Source organism: Oryctolagus cuniculus, chromosome 1 (genome assembly GCF_051225735.1).
Source record: "Oryctolagus cuniculus isolate XC-2025 breed Fujian yellow rabbit chromosome 1, ASM5122573v1, whole genome shotgun sequence".
NCBI classification, from domain to species: Eukaryota; Metazoa; Chordata; class Mammalia; order Lagomorpha; family Leporidae; genus Oryctolagus; species Oryctolagus cuniculus.
Genome location: NC_142867.1, coordinates 200812103 through 200837090, shown reverse-complemented (window position 1 = coordinate 200837090; position 24988 = coordinate 200812103). Strand labels below are relative to the sequence as shown.

The window sequence follows — 24988 nt, the reverse complement described above, 5'->3', positions numbered from 1 at the left end:
CTAAAATCTCACCTCCAAAGAACAGAAGCAGTTACCTTCTCCTGTCCTGGAAGTACAGGCATAGGATGGGAGGAGAGGGGACAGGACACGGAGAGGAAAGGGAACGAATAAGGGGGAGATTCCTGGTGTTTTAGGAGACCTTGAATAAGAGGTTGGTTAGAGGAAGGAAGAGAGAAGGTTCCATGCACAAGCTTCAATGGAATTACCTTTCTCTTCCCACCAACTGTCTGCCTTAATCAGTACGCGTCCGCTCCTATGCTGTGCACCCAACCCCAAGAAAGAGAAGTGCCAGGGAACCTCGCACAGGATGTGACTAGGCCGCATCTGCGTTAGCGAAATGGCGCTAAGACCAGCCTGCTTACAACAATTTCTGACTCTGTTCCTTGGCTATTTTAGGTGTTTCTCTACAATTTTTGCTTCATAACCCTAGCCTTTCTCAGCTTCTCTAACTTGACACTGCCTCTCCCCTACCACGGGTCCTCAGCTACACCAGTCTCTAGCTGAAATACTTTTATCCCCTCTCCAACCCTATCTTAACGCACTTTTCTCCTACGGGTTCAAGTGTCACTTTCTCAGGGAAGCCTCAAGCACCACAGTCCACAAGAGGTTGCCTCCAGCTTTTATCTCTGCTTGTAAACATACATTATGCGTTATTTTCTAAGATTATCTGATAGGTCCCAAAGTCGATGACAGCAGTGCCATTAGCTGGTTTTGCTCACCACTGTTACCCCTGCATCTGGAACAAAGCAATGCTCAACAGGTATTTGTTGAATAAAGGAATGAACGAGCAACCAAGCGAATAACTAGCAAACCAGAGGCCTTGATAGGCTAAGAATTATAATTATGCCTCCTGTATACACATTTGCTCCTTTGGCCGCTTTCACATTTCTTCACAGGACAGAGTTGTTTTGTTTGTTTGTTTGAAGATTTCTTTCTTTCCTTGAAAGGCACAACAACAGAAAGGGGTCGGGGGAACGGGGAAAAGGAGAGATACAGCGCTTCCACAGCTGGTTCACTCCCCAGTGGCAGCAACCCAGCCCCAAGTGAAGCCAGGAGACCAGAACGCAACCCGATCTCTGACGTCGCGGGCAGGGGCCCAAGCACTCGGGTCCATCTCTGCTGGCTTCCCAAGGCGCATTAGCAGGGAGCTGGCTGGGAAGCGGAAATGCCGGACTGGTGCTCGGATATGGGACGCCGGCGTTGTAAACAGCAGCCTAACCCGCGGTTTTAAATACACAGAGAAGGCTCCTGTTATTTGGAAAATACCCCACAGCCAAAAGCACACCAGGGCCACGCATAAAATATTTCATCAGCCAAGAAAAAGGCCGGACAGCCTTAACAGAAGCCTGTCGTCCAGCCAGGGGACTTCACAAGGCTTCCCGGCAGTGTCTTGGCTTCCTGCTGGAGCCAAGGAACTCATCACACTCGCGCCCCCACGGCCAGCCCCGGCACCAGGTGCAGGGAATCTGCAGGCTCCACACCCTGGACACGAGCGAGCTTCGGCGAGAAAGCGAAGCCCAGGAGCACAGGGACAGTAGGCGCACGCATTGGAAACGTCTGTCCCGACACCGCCTGGCCTAGCTCCCGCACACCTGCCGGGCGCCCCTCCCCCAGCGTTCCCCTCCCCAGGCCTCCAGGTGGGCAAGCCTGCGAGAGGCCGCGCTTACCCGTCGGGCGAGTACTCGAGGTTGAAGACGGCACCGTGCGTGCGAGTGCTGAGGTACACCGAGTCCGCCGGGTGGATGGAACCGTAGAGGTTCGTCATGGTGCGGAAATTGTCCCGCGCCGGGTCCACGAACAGCCCGCGGCCCAGGCTGCGCTCTCTCAGCCACCCGAACAGTCTGGCGCCGGGGCCGCCCAGGCCGGCGCAGAGGCCGTGCCAGCCCCGGCTCCCGGCCTTGCAGTCCGGCCCGGAGCGCCGGCGCGGAGAGGAGGGCGGTGACGGCTCTCCCTCGGCGGAGGCGGCTGAGGACTCCAGCGCTCCGGCCGGCCCGAGCTCGCCAGCGCGCGCCGCCGGGGACAGCAAGGGGGCGCCGGGCCGGCGGGGGCTCCGGGCGGGCGGCGGGGGCGAGCCTGAGTCAGCCCCGGGCTGCGGCGGCGCGGGCGGGGGAGGAGAGGGCGGCCCGCCGGCTGCCGCTTGCCTTCCGTGGGGCGTCAGCTCCTCCGCCTGGTCCCCTTCGGGGCTACGGGGCCCGAAGGGAAACATGACCAACGCCCCCCGTCCCCGGCTCCCGGCCGCAGTCCCGCCTGCCGACACCTCAGCGCTCCCTCTCCTGCCGCTACTTCCGGGTGCGGCGGCCTAATTCCGCCGACTAGGAAACCCGCCCCGCCCAGCCGCGCCCCGCCGCGCCCAGCCGGCTGCCGTGCGCCGGGGACCGGGAAAGCAGAGGCACCGCCGCGGCCCTGAGAACCGAAGCCGGGTTGCCAGCTGTACGTTGGAGCGGGCGACCGATGCTGAAAGGCGGTCTGTAGTTGCCAGAGCCTGGTGGCTGCATGCCTGGGGACGAGGAGGCCACCGGGCAGGCCAGAGGCTGGGCAGGATTACGGACTGGCGTCTCCTCTACTGGGGGCAGCGAGGGCGGGTGGGGAATAATCGCATTATGTGCAGGTCACCCAGGGTAAGCGGCGTGGCGCACAGCCTGCTCAGCCCGGGAGTCTAAGGACTCCGGTTAATAATTTTTGCACTGAAAAGCCCTGCGGGGGCCGGCGCTGTGCTGCAGCGGGTTAACACCCTGGCCTGAATCGCCGGCATCCCAAATGGGCGCCGGTTCTAATCCCGGCTGCTCCACTTCCGATCCAGCTCTCTGCTATGTCCTGGGAAAGCAGTAGAAGATGGCTCAAGCCCTTGGGCCCCTGCACCCGCGTGGGAGACCCGGAAGAAGCTCCTGGCTTCCGATCGCCGCAGCTCTGGCCATGGCGGCCAATTGGGGAGTGAACCATCAGAGGGGAGACCCCTTGCTCTCCCCCTCTGCCTCTCCTCTCTCTGTGTAACTCTTTCAAATAAAAATAAATAAATATATTTTTTTAAAAAAAGCCCTGCTCTGCACAATACCTAGAATAAGGGGGCTACTAAGGTCCTGAATGTCTACCCAGCTCTAAGACTGACAGAGCCTTCCTCTCTACAGGAGCACAATCCAGCCAAGAGTAACTGAGGGGAGCTGCAGACCTCAATCAGATCAACCCCTTAAGCAACAAAACCAGGGTCAGTCCTGCTTCCGGATCTGCCAGGCGGGCATGGAGGCCATGACGGAGGGAGGCTCTTTACGGTTGCTGCTGAGCGCAAACACACAAAGAAGAGTTGGTTGCTGCTGAGCGCAAACACACAAAGAAGAGTTAAGGGGAAGGGGTGGGGGCGGTTTCTTTGGGAAAGGAAGTAGGCCTCAGGAGAGCAGACAGAACAAGCAGCTGTCGTAGGCCTTGGTCAAGAGCCGTGTGGCACAGAAGGCTCACCTGCAGGCTGAGGTGGATCCGGAGGAACACCAGTAGGGCCTCCCGCCAGGAAAGTTAGTAGTTCACGCTCCCCCGGCCATGAGCTGACTGAGGAGGGGACACGAGGCAGGCGTCCGGAGTTGCACCAAGGAAAGCATTCTTGGGATGCCCTCCACCCACGTTGCTCCCACAGAGCACAGGGGTAGAGATCTGTTTTATGACCAACAAATAATGTCCCTTACGTGCCACAACTTCTGGTTGCAACAGACACTTAGTACAGGCCCTCTGTTTATTCTCCTCCCACACACCCCAGGCTATGGCCAAAATTGCATGTCCTGTAAAATCTTGACCATGATATTTACAAATGTCATTACCTTTTTAAATAAGTAAAATCAAGCTCAGTTTTAAAAGATTATATACTCCAAGGTATTGAAAGTACAGCTCGAACAGAAAAACACAAGCTCAAGATACTCAGATTTCAAAATCAGTGTGCTATAGCCCAAAGTTGATTAAGAACTGTTGACAGACAACTTGTAGAATCCAGAGAAACTAAGAGGGAACAAAAATATTTTTAGGTTTGCATGTAACTCTATCAGTTAAATAATGAGAATGATTCTTGAAAAGTTAATATGGCCACAAACTAAAGGCAATGATGGTTGTAATACATAGTTCATTTGGTAATGCCAATTTTTTTCTGAATATTCCTACTTAAGGTGTAAGTGCTAATGTATCCCAAATGATTTACTGAGACCCAAAATAAGAATTATATAGGACTAGAATTCTGTTGAAATTACAATGATTTTTACAACCTACCAGTAAAAAAAAAAAAATCACTTGAAGTTACCTGAGGAAACACTAAGACAGAACTAAACTTCACCTGTGCCTATTTACTCAGTGCCTTTAAAAGTTTTTAAATTTAACCACGTTAATAAGGAATTGATTTCAAATCACAGACTAGATAGGCTGATTTCAGTGTAACGTCATTTTTGAAAACTTTCAACTTCAGTTGCTTAAATCCAGCTGAATGTCACATTATCAGAAATACCTAAAGCTTTCTTTAAACTCCTTTGCCCCTGGTGGTCCTTTTAGATCACAATAAAAGTCAACAATTAGCAGTTTTTAAAAAATGTGTCCTCTATGCCTTAGTATCACATGTCCCTGGATATCCACAACATTTAGGATTCACCTTATCAAGCAGGCAAAGAACAACATTTATTCACTTCTCTATCCATTGACTTTTTTTTTTAATTACTTCCCAACTGCTGTCTTACAATGCAAAATGACTAAGATGTTAAACACTCGTCCCACTTTCATGCTTTGGGAGGAGCAAGCTCACTCTTGATGTCTTTAACATCACTGGTTCTGCCTATGAAATAGAATTCTTTGTTAGGAACAAGATTGACAAAATTAGCAAGGCGGTTGGACATGGCATAAAAAGCTGAAATTGCAGCTATGTCCCAGGCGTCTTCTTGACTGAAGCCATGCACTTCAAGTTTTTTGAAATGGTCATCTGTTATGTCATCTGCTTGGGAAATGGCAAGTGCAAACTCCAGCATCGCTTTTTCCCGAGCAGGGAGGTCAGACTTTCTCCAGTTCACAGAGACCTGCAAGAAGAAAACTTGGTCAGATGCAGAATCTCTGTCCATCGCAACATAGCCAATACAACATAAGGCCTCACAAAATTGCCAATAATGAGAACAGAGATCCAAGGTTAGCACAAAGGGGAAAACTCAACCCAAAATAAGCTTTCCAGAAGGCCAAGTATTTTGGATCAAGATCAATGGAAGGCAAACATAGAAGTGTGGCTCAGCACCATCTCTACCAAGAAGTCTTCGCTCATTGTGACTACAAAAACTTATTTTTTCTGTAAATATCCATGGCATCAGAAAATCCCAGATCTAATAACTTTCTGCTTCCAATTTATCAAAACAAGACACAATATGCAAAATAGCTGACATCAGGAGTTACTTTGTGCTAGGAATGTGCTCAGTGCTTCACATCCATTCTCTCACTTAATTCTTATAAGCCTAGGCAGTAGTGTTTTTATTACCATCCCCATTTTATTGACAAAGAAGCAGAAGCTCAAAGAGGTGGAGTGACTCCCCCAAGATCATACAGCTAGAGTAAGGCAGATCTGATTCCAGGTATACCAGAATCCAAAGACGACACTGACGATCATTACCCTTGCTGAAGCAAGAGCATGGAAATCACTAAAAACCTAAAAAGCCAATGGCCACTAGGGAGGCAGTACCTGGGAAACTGATCCTGGCTAACAAACAAGGTCAGATTAGTAGGCAAGAGTTCTCTTGAGGTTGGCAACAGAGGTGCCTAGGGAACAGGCTGCAGGGTCTCCACTCAAGTCAAGGGAAGAGGTTGGAAAGTAGGGACACTGATGAACCCTAACCTCGAGCGTAATGAAGACAACAGAGGTTTCTGTTCCCTGGCTCTTAGGATCAGGGATTTCACTTAGGAATAAGAGGAATTTCGTAAGCTTGGTGACAAACCCACATCTGCTAGGTCTTTACCCTCAGTCCATTTCTCTAGAAATAATTAGTATGTCCTCTGACACCCAATGGACCTGATTTTGGATAAAGCCAATTAGACTAGGTTGCTGATTAAGGGGACTGCCAGTGCTGGTGGGAACGAGTGAATAAGGCAGTTCTGGAACAAATGGCAGGCAGGCCCAGGCCTAGGGCCAGCAGCAAGAAAAAAAATCCAACAGGCTGATCTGGACTCATTAGGAGATGAAACAAATTCCCTCTGGAAGTTGCAGACAGTGTAATGTAGCAGAAAGAGTACAGCTTTGCAAATGGACTATGCCACATTCTCATCAAATCCCCCATTCGAAAGTAAGTCTCTGAACCTCAAATGTAAAATTCAGGTTCAAGTATAAATGTCCCCCCACCTTGGAGGAGAAATTGTGTGCATTCCAGAGGATATATGCCAAGTTTCCAGTACCATGTCTGGCACAGGCTGGGGCTCCTACTTTGAAACATCATATCACACACACACACATACACACACACACACACACACAGAGGCCAGTGAATTCTGTGACAAAGAATGGAAGGTGAACTCATGCAGGTGGCAGAGCTAGAGGCCTTGTTCATTGCCCTTTCTTTATGTACACAGAGGCCCTGAAACTGTCACAGGGGAGGCAGGCACTAACCTGGTCAGAGAGCACTGGGTTCTTCGAGTAGACCCTGTACCGGGCACTATGGGCAGCCACATTGTATGGGCACCTGTTGGCTAGGCTGGTCACCACAATGATGAGTTCCTTGTCAGCTCTGCTGAGTTGGCCTGGGGAGGAAGTAGAGAGCAGACTTGTCCACAAGCTCAGAGCAGTAGCTCAGAACAACCTAGACAGGCTCAGCCATGTTTTAGCAATGGAGTTGTCCACCCATCCAGTTTCTTGCTATCAACTATTATATTTTCTTCACAGTATTTAATATTCTCTGAAGTTACCTTGTTCTTTTATTTTACTTAGTTTTTCACTGTCTGTTCTCTCCTCTCAATAGTATATTTGAGGGGCAAGCATTGTGGCATAGCAGGTAAAGCATGGCCTGCAATGTCAGTATCCCGTATGGGCACCAGTTCATGTCCTGGTAGCTCCACTTCTAATCCAGCTCCCTATTAATGGACTGAGAAAAGCAGAGGATGATGGTCCAAGTGCTTGGGCCCCCACCACTCATATGGGAGACCTGAGAGAAGTTCCTAGCTCCTGGTTTCAGCCTGGCCAGCCCTGGCGATTGCAGTTACCTGGGGAGTGAAACAGTGGATGGAAGACCTCTCTCTGTGTGTCTCTCTTTCCCTCTCTACAATTCTGAATTTAAAATAAATAAGATTTTTAAAAAAGTATATTTGAAAGTCCATTTTTCTGACTCCTAAGAGAAGTACTTGGCATATAATAGTCACTCAGAAAATATGTGGAATGAACTACTCAATTCATATAAAATTTTTTGAGGACCATCAGGTGTTGGGATAACAGTTAAAATGAGGAAGTGGGGGCTGGTGTTGTGGCGCTGGCATCCTATATGGGCACCAGTTTGTGTCCCAGCTGCTCCTCTTCTGACCCAGCTCTCTGCTCATAGCCTGGGAGGGCAGTAGAAGACGGCCCAAATGCTTGCGCCCCTGCACCTGTGGAGGAGACCGGACAGAAGCTCCTGGCTCCTGGCTTTGGATTCGCTCAGCTCCAGCTGTTGCAGCCATTTAGGGAGTGAACACGTGGATGGAAGACCTCTCTCTCTGCCTCTGCCTCTATCTGTAACTCTACCTCTCAAATAAAATCATTTTTTAAAATGAGGAAGAAAAAGAAGAACGGTTTCCTAACCTCAGGGGACCTACTTCTTGGGGGAAAGGAGAGCCAGAGACGGAGGGAGGGAACTACTTGGTACCTGGCACAGTTCTGGGAACTTCATGCTATCTCATTGAATCTTCACACCAGCTTTGCACAGTGGGATTAGTAACACCGTATTACCAGTAGGAAACTAAGGCTCTGATATATTTAAGTATTTTGCTGAAGTTCACTTGGATTATTTATGGCAGAACTCTGATGTGAACAAAGTACCAATCTTTTCTTACTGGACTAGAAAGACTGGACAGATAAGATGCTAACATAAGGCAGACAGCATTCTGCATGCCACTGGAAAAGAGCAGATGAAGGAGGTGGTAGGAGATCAGAGGAGAAAGAATTTCTTATCAGTAAAGGCAAATGAGATGGACTTCCAAGGATAGATCAGATTCACAAGGCATAGATAGGAGAAAAGGCAATCCAGGGATACAGAAAAACATAAACAAAGTTAGAAGATAATCATGAGACCTGAATGCTGTGGTTAAACAGCCCACTTGACTCAGGACATAAAGAGGGCTGTGGGAGATCAGGCCAGTAAGGCAGACTGCTGTGAGGCCAGGAAGAAACACTAACAGACCGCTGGCCTTCTCCTACTCCCCATTCTCACTTTTCTTTAGTAATAGAATCCCTTAATTTTAGCCAGGCACCTGCCACACGGCTTCCCTCACAGCTAGAGGTGACAGTAAAACAAAGTTCTGGCCAATGGGACATAAATGGAAGCAGATGTTATGATCTTAAAGGTGTGCCCAGCAGTGCCCCACCCTCCCCCTGTCTCTCTTATGGTAGGCAATGATGAGCCTCCATGAGTTTGTAAGCGAGCACAATTCCAAACAGTAAACAATAAGTCACACATTAGCCCTCTGCAGCTCACATAGGGACTAGTAGAGCGAAGAGAGAGGCAACAAATAAATAAATAAATCTTGTTTAAACCACTTTATCTTAGGCTCTGGGAAGTAGTAATCTGAATCGTAAATGATAAATCCATGATTGCCAGGTTGAAGACTAGTGAGATGTATGCAAGGGTGGTAGGGAACCATGGATGGCTTTTAAACCTGAAGAAAGATGAGCCAGAGTTCTTAACTAACGTATTTTAGTTCTGTACTTAAAACCATAAAAGTTGCATTAGGACCTCAGACTCAGAATTCAGAGGAGCTGAGCTTCTCTCTATGCCCACAGCAGTCAGGGACTACATGGGAAGGAATGCTACTAGGTGATCTCATCCAGGAACCACCTAGCCTTATTTCTTCATTTACCTGTTTCTTTGTTGCAGATGACATTATAATAAGCAAAGAAGGCTCTGAATTCCAATGGCCGGTAAGACAACACTTTAAATATATTTGGTAAAAATCCTGTCTGCAAGGAAAAAAAAAAAAAGACAGGGTCATACAAAATGGAAACTAAGAACAGAATGGGCAACAATTATTGTCTGCCGAATGCCAGATGAAATCTTAGGAAGGTAATGGTCTCCTCCACATGCCCTTACCTGTTAGGATGTTATTTTTAAAGGTGTATATGGCATCTTTTTGGTAAGTCATCTTAAGAAATTAGAGTGAATGCTAAAACAAAACCAAGTGACACTTGGAATTTAGGTTCTACTGCTTAGGTCCCACCTTTTCACAGAAGGGCTGGTAGTACTCATTTCTTCTAAAATTAAATTTGTAATAAGCCTTGATATCAGTACTGTTTAAAATTCTTTCATACATCTCTACAACCCTGCAAGGCAGATACGGTAAGTACTATCCTTCCCACTTTAGATAACTGAGACCCAGAGCGGTTGAGTGATTTGCTCAAGGCCATACCAAATACCAAAAGTAAAGTGCAGCTGTGGGATTTTGATACTGAGTTTTCAGAATAGTCTCTCTCTCTCTTTTTAAGATTTTATCTATTTATTTGAGAGGCAGAGTTACAGACAGCAAGAGGGAGACATGTCTTCCTTCTGTTGGTTCACTCTCCAAATGACCGCAATGGCCAGAGCTGTGCCAATCCAAGGCCAGAAGCCAGGTACTTCTTCCTGGTCTCCCATGCGGGTACAGGGGCCCAAGCACTTGAGCCATCTTCTACTGCTTTTCCAGGCCATAGCAGAGAGCTAGACTGGAAGAGGGGCAGCTGGGACTAGAACCAGCGCCCATATGGGATGCTGGTGCCACAGGCAGAGGATTAACCTATTGTACCATGGAGCTGACCCCTAGAATAATTTCTAATGGGATGCTGTGGCAGACAACTGTTGGGCTGCTATTCAACAACCATATTTTTTTTCCCTCTTCTCTTGACAACAGAACTTGGATGTTGTTCAGATACAAGATTTCCATGAGTTTCAGAGAAGGCTAAGTCCTTCCTCAATGCTAGTAAGAGAATCCCTATCGGTCTAAACCAAACCATTCACGGTGATTTCATTCCACTTCTCAATGGCTGGCTGAAGAACGGGCATGTGACACCATTCTGCCTAATGAGAAATGAGAAGTCAGCTGGAAGCCTTCTTCCCTCTCCAAAAAGCACAAGCATGCCCTCCTCTCCTCCCACAGGAGTTGTGCAAGGAAATAATACTTGCTGCTGTGATGGTCATCTAATAACCATGAGGGGATTATCTGAGCACAGTCACCATACTGAGAAGACAAAGCCCAAGATGAAGAGACACTGATCCTTGATGACATCACTGAGCCACTGAATCAAACAATTCAGGGGTCGCCTACCTCTGGACTTACTGCTAATAAGTGAGATATTGAATTGTCTTTATTGTTATGCTGGCTGAATTGAACTTGCTGTACAACTTGTAGCTGAAAGCATCCTAACTGATAATAAATGCTAAAGCCTCTAGAAGACATACCATAGGGGTCGGCGCTGTGACACAGCAGGTTAAAGCCCTGGCCTGAAGCGTCAGCATCCCATATGGGCGCCGGTTCTAGTCTCGGCTGCTCCACTTCCCATCCAGCTCTCTGCTGTGGCCTGGGAAAGCAGTAGAAGATGGCGCAAGTCCTTGGGCCCCTGCACCCATGTGGGAGACCCAGAGGAAGCTCCTGGCTCCTGGCTTTGGATCGGCACAGGTCTGGCCGTTGCAGCCATCTGGGGAGTGAACCAGCAGATGAAAGGCATCTCTCTCTGCTCTACCTCTCCTTGTAACTCTTTCAAATAAAATAAAATAAAATAATCTTTAAAAAAAAGAATACATAGCATAAAGAAACATTAACATTGCTAGGGTAGAGTCTGGGGAAGGAAGGGAGAAGGGGTAAGGTGTGGATAGGGAAGATGGTGCTGAGAGAGGGTGAGGGCTCCAAACTCTTCCCATCACCACAGCCAGGTTTTTAAACACTTTTATACGAGGGTATTTCAACAAGTTCGTGGGAAAATGGAATTAAAGGTAAGGAATTTAAAACAGAATTAAACTTTTTGAAGAACCCTTGTATAATGAATGTCTATGCAGTACTTTCTTTGAAAAAAAGAAAAAAATCCACTGAGGCCAGCATTGTGCTAGCTGCCACCTAAATCCCATATCGGAGCACTGGTTTGCATCCCAGCTGTTCTGCCTCTGATACAGCTCACTGCTAGAGTGCCTGGGAAAGCAGAGGAGGATGGTCCAAGTGCTTGGACCCCTGTCACCCATGTAGAAGACCCGGACTGAGTTTCTGGCTCCTGGCTTTGGTCTGGCCTGGCCTCCCTTGGCCTAGCCTAGCCGTTGTGGCCACATGGGAAGTGAGCCAGTACATGGAAGATCTCTTTCTCTCCCTGTCCATCATGCTGCTTTTTAAATAAAATAAAATCAATATTTTTTAAAACGATAAAATTCTTTTTTAAAAAAATTTATTTGTTTAAAAGAGTTACAGAGAAAGGGGGAGAGACAGAGGGAGAAGGAGATATCTTCCATCTGCTGATTCACACCCCAGATGGCTACAATGGCTGGGGCTGCGCCAGGCCAGAGCCAGGGGCTTCTTCCCGGGGTGCAAGGACCATCTTCCACTGCTTTTCCCAGGCCATTAGCAAGGAGCTGGATTGGAAGTAGAACAGCCAGGACTCAAACTGGCACCCATAAGGCTGTGGCTTTACCTGCTATTTCACAATGCCAGCCCCAAAACCTACAAAATTCTATAACCAACTTTGAAAAATAAAAATTTAGAATAAATGTCTATGTTTAAGGAAGAGTCTTAGACTTTGTCAGCAAAGATCACTGGCTTTACAAACTACCATCAGAAAATAATTCAGGAATGTACATGAAACCATATATATGAACACAGAAAGTATGTTAAAAAACAAACACACACACACAAACTTTGATTCAAGTCCTAAATGTCAAGGATTTAGATTGCTAAAATAAATTGCAGTAGCTCTATTATACAATGTTCTATCATGCAGCAACTAAAAAGAATGTTTGACCTAGAAACATGTTCATGAAAACATGATTTCATTAAAAAAATTTACAACAAAAGAAAACACATCAAAATGCCATTAGTGGGTCAACTTTAAAAGGCAGAATCAGATTTATATGGTTTTTTAAATTTTCTTATTTAGTTTCACTAATTTTTCAACCTATAATTTCTAAAACTAATACATTTCACAGAAAAGAGTAAGGTAGCTTTCACTTGCTTAAGCAGTTAGCACATATTCTGCATGGTTGTATCTCTACACCACACTCTACAGAGAGCACACCTCAGTCACAGGTTAGCAGAAAACTGAGTGACAAAGAAGATAAGAAGCCAAGAGGCTTTGCCTAAGCCAGAGGGTTTGGAAAAGTATGCAATCGGGATACCTGGAGAGCCCAAAGGAAGGTTCATCCGCCCTGGGGAGCCCGGACAGCCTGCAGCAACAAAGGCTTGTGCTGGCGGGACCCCACACCACACGAGTCTCACCTTCCTTTCGATCTCCTCCATGAGCTCTAAAATATCAAAAGGCAAGTCCTTCTTGTAGGGAATGGGGTAACGGCTGATGGGTTTGGACTTCTCATCCTGCTGAGTCTCATGAAGGCGCAAGTTCAGGGTCACCACAGGCAATGTTTTCCACAATCTATTTGTAACAATGTGAAGAGACTGAAAAGAAACAAAGACAGATTTGGATGGGTTACTGAAGGAATGGCTTGGAAAATCACTCTGCACATTTTTTGTTTGTTTGTTTTAAGATTTATTTACTTGAAAGAGCTACAGAGGGACAGAGACAGAGATTTATCTTCCATCCAAAAGTTCACTCCCCAGGGCTGAGCCAGGGCGAAGCCAGGAGCCAGGAGTTTCATCTGGGTCTCCCACATGGGTGCAGGAGCCCAAACACTAGAACCATCCTCTGCTGCCTTTCCCATGCCACCAGCAGGGAGCTGGATCAGAAGCAAAGCAGCTGGGACACAAACCGGCACACATGGAAGACCAGTGTCACAGGCAGTGGCTTTACCACCATACCACAATCCTGGCCACAACAGCCAGGGCTGTGGCTACCTGAAGCCAAGAGCCAGGAGCTTCTTCCAGGTCTCCCACGCAGGTACAGGGGCCCAAGGACTTGGGCCATCTTCTACTGCTTTCCCAGGCCATAACAGAGAGCTGGATCAGAAGTGGAGCAGCTGGGACTCGAACCAGCAGCCACATGGGATGCTGGCACTGCAGGTGGCGGCTTTACCTATGCCACACCACTAACCCCGGAAATAGCTTTCTAAGTGAAGAGTGGAAAACAAAAACATGGATGAGCAGCTCCTCTATGCCTTTTACCACACACAGTTATAAGAGGGCTGCAAGAAAAATCAAAATCATGGTTTTCCAGAAAACTCAGTCTGGTCAAGATGTCCCAGGCTGTGAAAGATGGTGTGATAATGCAGGGCTCAGTGGAAGCCCAACTGTCTCAATGGAATCCTGGCTGTGTGCTCTAAGGCAGGTTATTTCTCTTACTTCACTTCCTTTATCTGCACTGTCGAAAATAATACTAAAACCACAGAGCTCTATGAGGATTTGCTAACACAGGGGCTGGCGTTGAGTTGTGAGTGAAGCACCAATTTGAGTCCTGCACGCTTCCTTTCCCTTCCAGCTCCCTGCTAATGTGCCTGAGAAAGCAGCAGGAGATGGCCCAAGGACTTGGGCCCTGCCACTCCCGTGGCAATTCCTGGCTCCTGGCTTCAGCCTGGCCCAGCTCTGGCTGTTGCAGCAATCTGGGGAGTGAACCAGCGGATGGAAGATGTTTCTCTCTGTCTCTGTCATTCTGCCTTTCAAATACTAAATAAACAAATACTTATTTAAAAATAATATAAAACTTTTTAAACTCATATAATGCCTAGTATGTGCCTAATAATTCAAATCATATGTTATGTTGGTACTGTTATCCCTATTTTAAAGATAAAAGAAAAGACACCGAAAAGTCACAGAGCCTTCAAGAAGCAGAGCAAATCCAGGCAGTCATGCTGATAACCATGTGTTATGCTGTAAATACAAGCTCACTGCTAAGGACTGCAACTCAATACTTTTTGATTTAAATGATTAATTATAGAGACAAAAAGAGTTCCCATCGGCTACCCGAATGCCTGCAGTGCCTGGCTAGCACTTGAGCCATCACTGCTGCTTCCCAAGGTCTGCAACTAGTAGGAAGCTGGAGTCAGGTGCAGAGTCTGGCATCGTACCCACACACTTTGATACAGGACACATGCATCTTAACTGTTGTCTTAGTGGCTAGACCAAATGCCTGCTCAACAGTACTTCTTAAAAACTTCTAAACCTGGGGCCAGTGTTGTGGCATAGCGGGTAAAGCTGTCGCCTGCGATTCTGGCATCCCATATGGGTGCCAGTTATATCCCAGCTGCTCGGCTTCTGATCCAGCTCCCTGCTCAAGGCCTGGGAAAACAGTGGAAGATGGCCCAAGACCTTGGGCCCTTGCACCCACATGGGAGACCCAGAAGAAGTTCCTAGCTCCTGGCTTTGGCCTGGTCCAGCACTGCCTGTTGTGGCCATCTGGTGAGTAAAGCAGTAACTCTGACTTTCAAAATAAATAATTAAAAAATAAATAATTAAATCTTTTTTTTATTTAAATTTTTTTTATTTGACAGGTAGAGATATGGAGAGAGAGAGAGAAAGAGAGAAAGGTCCTCCCTCCGTTGGTTCACTCCCCAAATGGCTGCCACGGCCAGCACTGCACCAATCCGAAGCCAGGAGCCAGGTGCCCCCTCCTGGTCTCCCATGCAGGTGCAGGGGCCCAAGCACTTGGGCCATCCTCCACTGCCCTCCCGGGCCACAGCAGAGAGCTGGACCCGGCGCCCACATGGGGTGCTGGTCCCAGCCCCAGATCTTTTTTTTTTTTTTTTTTTTTTTGGACAGGCAGAGTTAGACAGAGAGAGAGACAGAGAGAAAGGTCTTCCTTCCATTGGTTCATCCCCCAAATGGCCGCTGCAGCCAGTGTGCTGTGCCGATCCGAAGGCAGGAGCCAGGTGCTTCCTCCTGGTCTCCCATGTGAGTGCAGGGCCCAAGGACTTGGGCCATCCTCCACTGCCTTCCCGGAAGAGCTGGACTGGAAGAGGAGCAACCGGGACAAAATCTGGCACCCCGACCGGGACTAGAACCTGGGGTGCCGGTGCCACAGGTGGAGGATTAGCCTAGTGAGCCGCGGTGCCAGCCCCCAGATCTTTTTTTTAAGATAACTTCTAAATCTAAGCCAATCTATAAGTCTCAGGCCTGGTCCCTGCTTTCTCCTAAACCCTTCTTAACATTTGTTTTTAAAGATTTACTTTATTTATTTGAAAGACAGTGTTACAGAGCGAAGTAGAGCCAAACAGAGAGAGAGAGAGACAGAGAGAGGTCTTCCATCTGCTGATTCACTCCCCAAATGACCACAACGGCCAGAGCTGCACCGATCCGAAGCCAGCAGCCAGGAGTTTCTTTCGGGTCTCCCACGTGGGTGCAGGGGCCCAAGGACTTGGGCCATCTTCTACTGCTTTCCCAGGCCATAGCAGAGAGCTGGATGAGGAAGTGGAGCAGCCGGGACTCTAACTGGCGCCCATATGGGATGCTGGCGCTTTAGGCCACGACTTTAACCCGCTGCACCACAGCACTGGCCCCCTTCTTAACATTTTAATGCTAAATCTCTGATTGACTGTACTACCATTAAAAAGAATAACTTTGATCTGTTGAGTAAATACTTCACCAGGTAAATTGGTAGGAGCTTTGCAGGCACTGTCTTTAAAACTGAAATTATCTCCCTCCACTGGGGACAACCACATCTCAGCTACTTTGAGGGAATGCAAGCTCAATATTGTCATAACTTCATATTTTTCAAGAGAAGTGAATGTGGCAGTTCAAAATGAGGTCTGCTGTCAGCCCAATGATGCAGCAAAAAAAAACAGGACATGGGAAAATGATATATCTCGGGGCCGGCACCGTGGCGCAGTGGGTTAAAGCCCTGGCCTAAAGCGCCGGCATCCCATGTGGGTGTTCGAGTCCTGGCTGTTCCTCTTCCAATCCAGCTCTCTGCTATGGTCTGGGAAAGCAGTAGAAGATGGCCCAAGTGCTTGGGCCCCTGTACCCACGTGGGAGACCTGGAAGAACTTCTTGGCTCCTCATTGGCTCAGATCTGTCCATTATAGCCATCTGGGGAGTGAACCAGCAGATGGAAGACCTTTGTCTCTCCCTCTCTCTATAACTCTGCCTCTCAAATAAATAAATAAATCTTAAAAAAAAAAAAAAAACTGGGGGACAAATGAACAAAAAACCTTGCAAGTTGCTAGGTTACAACTGTTTTAAAATTAAGTCAACTAATAAAAACACTTAAGGTATGAACATAAGTAGTCCCTGCCATTTTTTTAAAAAAGATTTATTTATTTATTTATTTGAAAGGTAGAGTTAAAGAAGAGAGGAGAGAGAAAGAGATATCGTCCAACCATCCACTGGTTCATTCCCCAGATGGCCACAACAGCCAGGGCTGGGCCAGGCCAAAGTCAGGAGTCAGGAGCTTTTCCCAGGTCTCCCATGTGGGTGCAGAGGCCCAAGTACTTGGGCCATCCCCTGCTGTTTTCTCAGGCATATTAGCAGAGAGCTTGATTGGAAGTGGAGCAGCCAGATCTTGAACCAGCACCCGTATGGGATGCCAGCATCACAGGCAGTGGCTTTACTGGCTACACCAGAGCACCAGCCCTAGTACCTGCCATTGTTATGTGAGTATATAAATGGCCATTATTATTGGTGAAATATAACTTTTTAAAAAGAGGTTTATGTATTTGAAAGGCAGAATTACACAGAGAAACACAGACACAGAGAGATCTTTCATCTGCTGGTTCACTCCCCAAGTGACCACAACAGCCAGGGCTGTGCTAAGCCAAAGCCAAGAGCCAGAAGCCAGGAAGCAGGAACTCCATCTAGGTCTCCCATGAGGGTGGCAAACTGCTTTAACAGATGCATTCACAGGGAGGTGGACTGGAAGTGAGGCAGCCAGGACTCAAACTGGCACTCTCATGGGATTCTGGCTGTGCAGGTGTTGGCTTACCCACTTTGTCACAATGCTGGTCCCATATAGTTTAAAACTTTTTGTTAACAAAAAAGAAAAAAACAGATACTTTATGATCATAAAATATAGACTGAATTTTGCTACCCATCCTTATAGTCCAGCACAATCCATAAAGGAAAAAATTAGTAATTGAATATCATCAAAATTTTAAACATGCTTCAAAAGACATCATTAGGAAAATGAAAAGCCACAGAAAGGGAGAAAATACTTGCAAAACAAATGTCTAATAAAGGACTTGTCTAGAATAAAGATTGTAACTCAGTAAGACAAACAACTTATGGCCAGCATTGTGGCACAGTGGGTTAAGCCACCACTTGCAATGCATCCCATATAGGCGGAATTGACCTCTCGGCTAATGCACCTGAGAAAGCAGAGGAAGAGAGTGAGAATATTTGGGCCCTTGCCACCCACATGAGACACTTAGATGGAATTTGGGGCTCCTGGCTTTGGCTGGCTAATGGGGCCATCTGGGAGTAAAAACTAGCAGACGGATCACTCTGAGTCACACATTTTCTCCATAGCTCTGCCTATCTTTCTTTTCTTTTTTTTTAATTTTTTGACAGGCAGAGTGGACAGTGAGACAGAGAGACAGAGAGAAAGGTCTTCCTTTTTGCCGTTGGTTCACCCTCCAATGGCTGCTGCGGCCGGCGCATCGCACTGATTCGAAGCCAGGAACCAGGTACTTCTCCTGGTCTCCCATGGGGTGCAGGGCCCAAGCACTTGGGCCATCCTCCACTGCGCTCCCTGGCCACAGCAGAGAGCTGGCCTGGAAGAGGGGCAACCGGGACAGAATCCAGCGCCCGACCAGGACTAGAACCCGGTGTGCCAGCGCTGCAAGGCAGAGGATTAGCCTAGTGAGCCGCGGCGCTGGCTAGCTCTGCCTTTCAAATAAATAAATAAATCTCTTTTTTAAAAAGAGGCAGAGACAGAGAGAGATCTTCCCTCTGCTGATTCACTCCCAGATGGCTGCAACGATTGGAGCCAGGATGATCCGAAGCCAGGAACCAGGAGCTTCTTCTGGGTCTCCCATGTGGAGGTAGGGAACCAAGCACTTGGGCCATCTTCCACTGCTTTCCAAGGCCATAGCAGAGAGCTGGACCATAAGTGGAGCAGCTGGATCTTGAACCGGCACCCATATGGGATGCCAGCACTGCAGGTGGCAGCTTTACCCATTATGCCACAGTGCCGGCCCCAATAAATTTTTTTTTCTAAAGACAAGGAACCCATTTAAAAAATGGGCAAAAGATAGGAAGAAGATATTTCATTAAAGAAGATATACAAAATTTTTTGCCACACTTGTTTCATCTATTCCTCTACTTTTCCTGTAGAAACAATTCTTTTACTGTAGTAGGATATACATAACATGGAATTTGCCATTTTAAACATTTTTGGTATATGTTTGAATAGCATTAAATACTTTGTTGGATAATAATCACCAACACCTCCAGAACTTCCTTGATGTTCCCAGGCTGAAATTCTACACCCATTAGGCTCTCTTCCCGGTCCCTAAGCAGTACTACTCAACTTTCTGTTTCTAATGCGGACATTTCCTATACATGCACTAAAACAATATGCGGCCTTATTTTTTTTATGTGGCTTCTTTCATAGAGCATGCTCTCTAGGTTTATTTATGTATCAGTACTTAGTTCCTTTGTGGCCTGAATAACATTGCTTTGGAAGATACATCGTATTTTGTTTATTCATCAGTTTGTGAACATACACTGTTTGCACTTTTGAGTCATTATAAGTAATTCTACTCTAAACATTTCTGTGCAAGATTTTGTACAAAGAGAAGCTTTCAATTTTTCTGTCTGATATGGGATGCACACATCCCAAGCAGCAGCTTAACCCACTGCACCACAAGACGCACCCCTCTTGGGAATATTCTAGAAATGGAATTACCAGTTTGAGAAACTGTGAAACTGTTTTTTCAAAGTCACTGCCTTATTTTACACTCCCACCAATAAGATGAATATTCCAATTTTTCTACATCCATGCTAACGCTTGTTATTTTGTCTTTGATGACAGCCATCCTAGTGCAGATAAAATGGTATCTCATGTTCTTATTTTGCATTTCCCTGCTAATGGTATTGAGCATCTCTTCATGTGCTTACTCACAATTTATGTATTTTCTTTGAAGAAACGTCTACTTAGATCCTTTGCCTACTTTTACACTGGGTGATTTTTTTTTAAGATTTATTTATTTATCTGAAAGGCAGAATTACAGAGAGGCAGAGGCAGAGGGAAAGAAAGAAAGAGGTCCTCCATCCGCTGGTTCACTCCCCAGATGGCTGCAACGGCCAGAGCTGCACGATCCGAAGCCAGGAGCTAGGAGCCTCCTCCAGGTCTCCCATATCGGTGCAGGGGCCCAAGGATTTGGCCTCTTCCACTGCTTTCTCAGGCCATAACAGAGAGCCAGAACAGAACTGGAGCAGCCAGGACTCGAACCACCGCCCATATGGGATGCCGGCACTGCAGGTTTCAGCCCCGTCTGCTACATCACAACGCAGGTTCCTGGGTGATCTTTTTATCACTGAGTTATAAGAGCTCCTTATCCATTCCAGATATATGTCCTTTATCAAATGTATGATTTTTCAAGTATTTTCTCCCATTCTTTGGGTTGTCCATTCTAATTTTGATGAAGTTTAATGTTTATATATTTTTCCCTTGGATGCTGGTGTATTTAGTGGTGTCATATTGAAGAAACCACTGCCATATCTAATATCATCACGATTTATCTGTTTTCTTCCAAGAGGTTTTGTTTTTTTTTTTTCCTTTAAGACTTATTTATTTATTTTCAAAGTTAGAGTTACAGAGAGAGAGGGATCTTCCATCTGCTGGTTCACTCTCCATATGGCCACAACAGCCAGGGCTGGACCAGGCCAAAACCAGGAGCCAGCAGCTTCTTCCAGGTCTCCCACATAAGTGGTGGGGCCCAAGCACTTGGACCATCCGCTACTGCTTTTCTCAGGCAGTTAGGAGGGAGCTGGATTGGAAGTTAAGCAGCTGAGACTTGAACCAAGACGGGATGCTGGCATCTCAGGCAGCAGCTTTACCCACTACTCCACATGGCTGGCCCCTCAAACAGCTTTGTAAGATAGCGTTGACATTTAAGTCTTTGACCCATTTAAAGACATTATATGTATTTTTTTTTACATGTGGATATCCAATTTTCCCAATGGAATTGTCTTGGCACCTTGTCAAAAAATCAGTTAATTATTAAGTGTGAGGTCTTATTTCTGTGTGTGTTTTACATTTTTTTTTTATTTGAAATGCAGCCAATGATGGCTCTCTCTCCAAAGGTCCACAATAGCCAGAGTTGGGCGAGGCCAAAGCCAACAGCGCAGATCTCAGTCTGAGTCTCCCTCGTGGGTGGCAACCACTGAAGTACTCAGGTCACCACCTGCTACCCCCTAGGGCACTATGTTATGCTGGTACCCTTCTATCCGGGTTACTGCAGGCTTGGAGCAAGCTTTGAAATCAAAGATGTGAGTCCTCCAGCTTTGTTCATGACTGTTGTGGCTCTTCTGGGTCCTTTGAATGTCTGCAACAAAGCTGGTTGGATTCTGAGAGGGTTTGGGTTAAATCAATCTGTAAATTTGGAGAATATTGCTACCCTAACAATATTAAATATCCTGATTATCCTGATCCATAAACACAACAGAGCGCTGTTCCAATTACTCAGATCTTCTTTAATAACCTTTCATTTCTTTCAATACTTGGCAGCACTTATGTTAAATTTTCCCCAAGTGTTTTATTCTATGTGATGCTTCTTTAAATGGAATTATTTTTAAAATTTCATTTTTTTGTTGTTCATTTCATAAATAGAATTGATTTTTTATATATATTATTCTTGAATCATGAAATTTTCCTGAATTTGTTAGTTCTAATGGTTTTCTTTGGATTTTCTATATCTCAGAAATCACCTGCAAATAGACACTTCACTTCTTCCATTCCTACCTTGATACCTTTTATTACTTTACTTTTTTTTTTTTTTGCCAAATTGCTCTGGTAGAACCTCCAGTACAATGCTGAACACAAGTGGTGAGAGCAGACTTCCCTGTTTTAGTCCTGATCTTAGAGGGAAAGGTTTAGGTCTTTCACGATTCAGTATGTTAGCTGCAGGTTTTTCATAGATGCCCTTCATCAGGAAGGGAAGTTCCCCTCTACTATTACTTTTTATTGTGACAGGGATAGACTTTGTCAGTGCTTTTTTCTATATCTACAGAGGTGGTGTCTTCTTTTTTAAAAGATTTATTTATTTATTTATTTGAAAAGTCAGAGTTACACAGAGAGAGAAGGAGAGAGAGAGGTCTTCCATCCACTGGTTCACTCCCCAAACAGCTACAATGGCTGGAGCTGGGACAGTCCAAAGCCAGGAGCCAGGAGCTTCCTCTGCGTCTTCCACATGGGTGCAGGGGCCCAAAGACCTGGGCCATCTTCTACTGCCTTCCCAGGCCATGGCAGAGAGCTGGATTGGAAGTAGAGCAGCCAGGACTTGAACCAGAGTTCATATGGGATGCTGGCACTGCAGGCGGCAGCTTTACCCACTAATCCACAGCGCCGGCTCCAGAGATGGTATCTTCTTTCAGTGTTTGGTATTCTTTACCACTGAAGCCTTCTTAGCCTGGGCAGACGTACCTTAGGATCTTACAGCCTCATGAGATTTTACGCCAATGATCAATGTTTTGCTCTGCGCTCCAAATTTACCCTTTGCTGCTTATCTGAGAAAATGGACTTGGGTCTGTGAATTTTTTTTTCCTTTGATATCTATCATAACAATAAGCTTTACAGGTAGAAGGCCCGGGAGAGTCATTGCAGAAGTGCGTTTTACTTCCTGGTGCCAGCATGCTCACTGGCACACTCCTACAACAGAAGTTCCTCCAGCATCTGTATACGCTTTAGAAACACCTAGCGGGGACAGCTCTGTGGCACAATGGGTTAAAGCTGCGGCCTGCAGTGCTGGCGTCCCATAGTTCCAGCACCCTGGTTTGAGTCTTGGCTGCTCCACTTCCAATCCAGGTCCTTATTAATGTGTCTGGGAAAGCAGTAGAAAATGGCCCAAGTCCTTGGGCCCCTGCACCCACATGGGAGACCCACAAGAAGCTCCTGGCTCCTGGCTTTGGCTTGGCCCAGCCCTGGCCTTTGCAGCCATTTGTGGAGTGAACCAGCAGATGGCAGATCTCTCTCTGTCATTCCCTTTCTATAACTACTTCTCAAATAAATAATAAAAATCATTTTTAAAAAAAGTATATAGGGGCCGGCACTGTGGCACAGTTGTTTAATGCCCTAGCCTGAAGCGCCGGCATCCCATATGGGCGCCGGTTCAAGACCCAGCTGCTCCACTTCTGATCCAGCTCTCTACTATGGCCTGGGAAAGCAGCAGAAGATGGCCCAAGTCCTTGGGCTCCAGCACCCGCATGGGAGACCTGGAGGAAGCTCCTGGCTCCTGGCTTCAGATCAACGCAGATCTGGCCGTTGCGGCCATCTGGAGAGTGAACCAGTGGATGGAAGATCTCTCTCTCTCTGCCTCTTCTCTCTCTGTGTAACTCTGACTTTCAAATAAATAAATAAATCTTAAAAAAAAAAAAAAAAAAAAAAAAAGTAGGCCGGCGCCACAGCTCACTAGGCTAATCTCCGCCTTGCAGCGCCGGCACACCGGGTTCTAGTCCCGGTCGGGTGCCGGAGTCTGTCCCGGTTGCCCCTCTTCCAGGCCAGCTCTCTGCTGTGGCCCGGGAGTGCAGTGGAGGATGGCCCAAGTGCTTGGGCCCTGCACCCCATGGGAGACCAGGATAAGTACCTGGCTCCTGCCATCGGATCAGTGCGGTGCGCCAGCAGCGGCGGCCATTGGAGGGTGAACCAACAGCAAAGGAAGACCTTTCTCTCTGTCTCTTTCTCTGTCTCACTGTCCACTCTGCCTGTCCAAAAAAAAAAAAAAAAAAAAAAGTATATGGGGGCCCGCCCTGTGGCTGTGGCAGGGAAAGCCGCCGCCTGCAGTGCTGGCATCCCATAAGGACGCCAGTTTGAGACCCAGCTGTTCCACTTCCCACCCAGCTATCTGCTGTGGCCTGGGAAAGCAGTAGAAAATGGCTCAAGTCCTCGGGACCCTGCAACCACATGGGAGACTTAGATGAAGCTCCTGGCTCCTGGCTTCGGATCGGCGCAGATCCAGCCGTTGGGGCCAATTGGGGAGTGAACCAGCGGATGGAAGACCTAGCTCTCTCTGCCTCTCCTCTCTCTGTGTAACTTACTTTCAAATAAATAAGTTTTTTTTTTTTAAAAAAGTATATGAATTGCAGAGATAAAGGCTAGAGGTACTGGAAGGCAGAGCTGCCATGGCTGCATGGCTCAGAACCGGCAAATCCTCAATGGAGAAGAGCCTAATTCACCCAGGCCCATTTTCCGAGAAATTCCCACGTGCGGGTCCCAGGATGAATGGCACACACAGCCCGCCGCGAAGGGCCTCCTCTGCATTGCCAACGTGCCGTCCCTTTTACAACCAGAAAAGGCAGCAGGAGAGGCTCAAAACAAAGACCTCGGGAATCTTCGGCGTAGCGGTTGACACCCACATCCCACAGGGGAGTGCCTGGGTTCGAGTCTCGCCCCGGGCTCCTGAGGCCAGCACCTTGGGGGACAACACTAAAGGCTCACAGAGTTAGGGCTCTGAGCCACGTGGGAGACCCGGATTGGGTTCCGGGGTCCTGGCTTGGGCCATGCCGTTTCAGCCGCGAAGGGCATTTGGGGAGGGAACCAAAGGGCAGGTTCTCTGTCTCTTGAATAAACAAACAATAAACTTAGAATGGACCTCACGGGACTCCAGGCCCGGGCCGGGCTGCTCGAAGCCGAGAGCCGGGCCTGGAATCCCACTCTGCACACGCGCCTGGGTTCTCAGGATCCCACCCGGTAGTGGGCGACCTGCGCTGTCTGCTGCCCAGATCGCGCGAGCCCTCACTCACCGGCCTCAACACTCCGAGGCAGCGAAGCACCGCCATGGCGTCGCGGGCCGGCGGCTTTCCTGCGCGCCCCGCCCCTGGGCGTGTCTGGTGGGCGGGGCCCGGGAGCGACGACGACCCGCCCCCGCGCTTCCGGTCTCCTGGCGTCTGGGGCTGTCTTCAGTGGTCTTGGCTTTAGAGACGGCTACTGCCGCGTGCTGCTTCCGGAGGAAAGTGGATTCCGTAGGACTCCGCACTAGGTCTGAGCGGAGTTTCTTCCTGAGACCCCACCACTGATGTGGGGAGCCTGAGGGACAGCTCAGGGAACATTATCCGGCCTTCCCCTCTGCCTGACCTAAACAGGAGGTCGTTGAACACTCTTCAGCCACGGCCTTGGGTCGGCCGTGATTGAAGTGGACTTGGTCACTGAATATTTACTGGTTCCAGGCCCTCTGGAGTTGGGTTGGAATGGAGAGAAACCCCCAAGTCTTTGCCAGGGAAATTAATCAAAAACACTTCTTTCAGGCCGGCGCCGTGGCTCAATAGGCTAATCCTCCACCTTGCGGCGCCGGCACACCGGGTTCTAGTCCCGGTCGGGGCGCCGGATTCTGTCCCTGTTGCCCCTCTTCCAGGCCAGCTCTCTGCTATGGCCCAAGAATGCAGTGGAGGATGGCCCAGGTGCTTGGGCCCTGCACCCCATGGGAGACCAGGAAAAGCACCTGGATCCTGGCTCCTGCCATCGGATCAGCGCGGTGCGCCGGCTGCAGCGGCGGCCATTGGAGGGTGAACCAACGGCAAAGGAAGACCTTTCTCTCTCTGTCTCTCTCAC

General features: G+C 47.7%; 2 protein-coding genes and 1 long non-coding RNA gene across 8 annotated transcripts in view; 1 reads left to right on the top strand and 2 right to left on the bottom strand.

Annotated features, from left to right (window-relative positions):
* The window catches only part of DCAF10 (DDB1 and CUL4 associated factor 10), a 52249-nt gene extending 50043 nt beyond the window's left edge, over positions 1-2206 (bottom strand). For all 3 annotated transcript variants that reach the window (XM_008263653.4, XM_051843869.3, XM_089318573.1), the window contains exon 1: positions 1668-2206. In XM_008263653.4, coding sequence (XP_008261875.2) covers positions 1668-2206 — 539 coding nt within the window. The remainder of the gene's footprint in view (positions 1-1667) is intronic.
* An 88-nt stretch (positions 2207-2294) lies between these two features.
* LOC138844763 (uncharacterized) lies at positions 2295-3033 on the top strand. Of its 2 annotated transcripts, none has more exons than XR_011381103.1 (2): positions 2295-2430; positions 2801-3033. It is a non-coding gene; the product is annotated as an uncharacterized LOC138844763 (long non-coding RNA). The 2 variants fall into 2 exon arrangements; XR_016224411.1 differs by having other exon boundaries at positions 2344-2464.
* Positions 3034-4619: 1586 nt separating this feature from the next.
* On the bottom strand, positions 4620-24677 carry LOC100350375 (uncharacterized). 3 transcript variants are annotated; one of them, XM_008263708.5, is made up of 5 exons: positions 24184-24677; positions 12619-12795; positions 9034-9133; positions 6599-6729; positions 4620-5033 (listed from the first exon to the last, which is right to left on the bottom strand). In XM_008263708.5, exons 1-5 carry the CDS (start codon positions 24217-24219, stop codon positions 4740-4742), a joined length of 738 nt encoding a protein of 245 aa, XP_008261930.2. In that variant the 5' UTR covers positions 24220-24677; the 3' UTR covers positions 4620-4739. The 3 variants fall into 3 exon arrangements, with proteins under 3 accessions (XP_008261930.2, XP_089174706.1, XP_089174702.1); XM_089318580.1 differs by lacking the exon at positions 6599-6729; XM_089318576.1 differs by lacking the exon at positions 12619-12795.
* Positions 24678-24988: the final 311 nt, after the last annotated feature.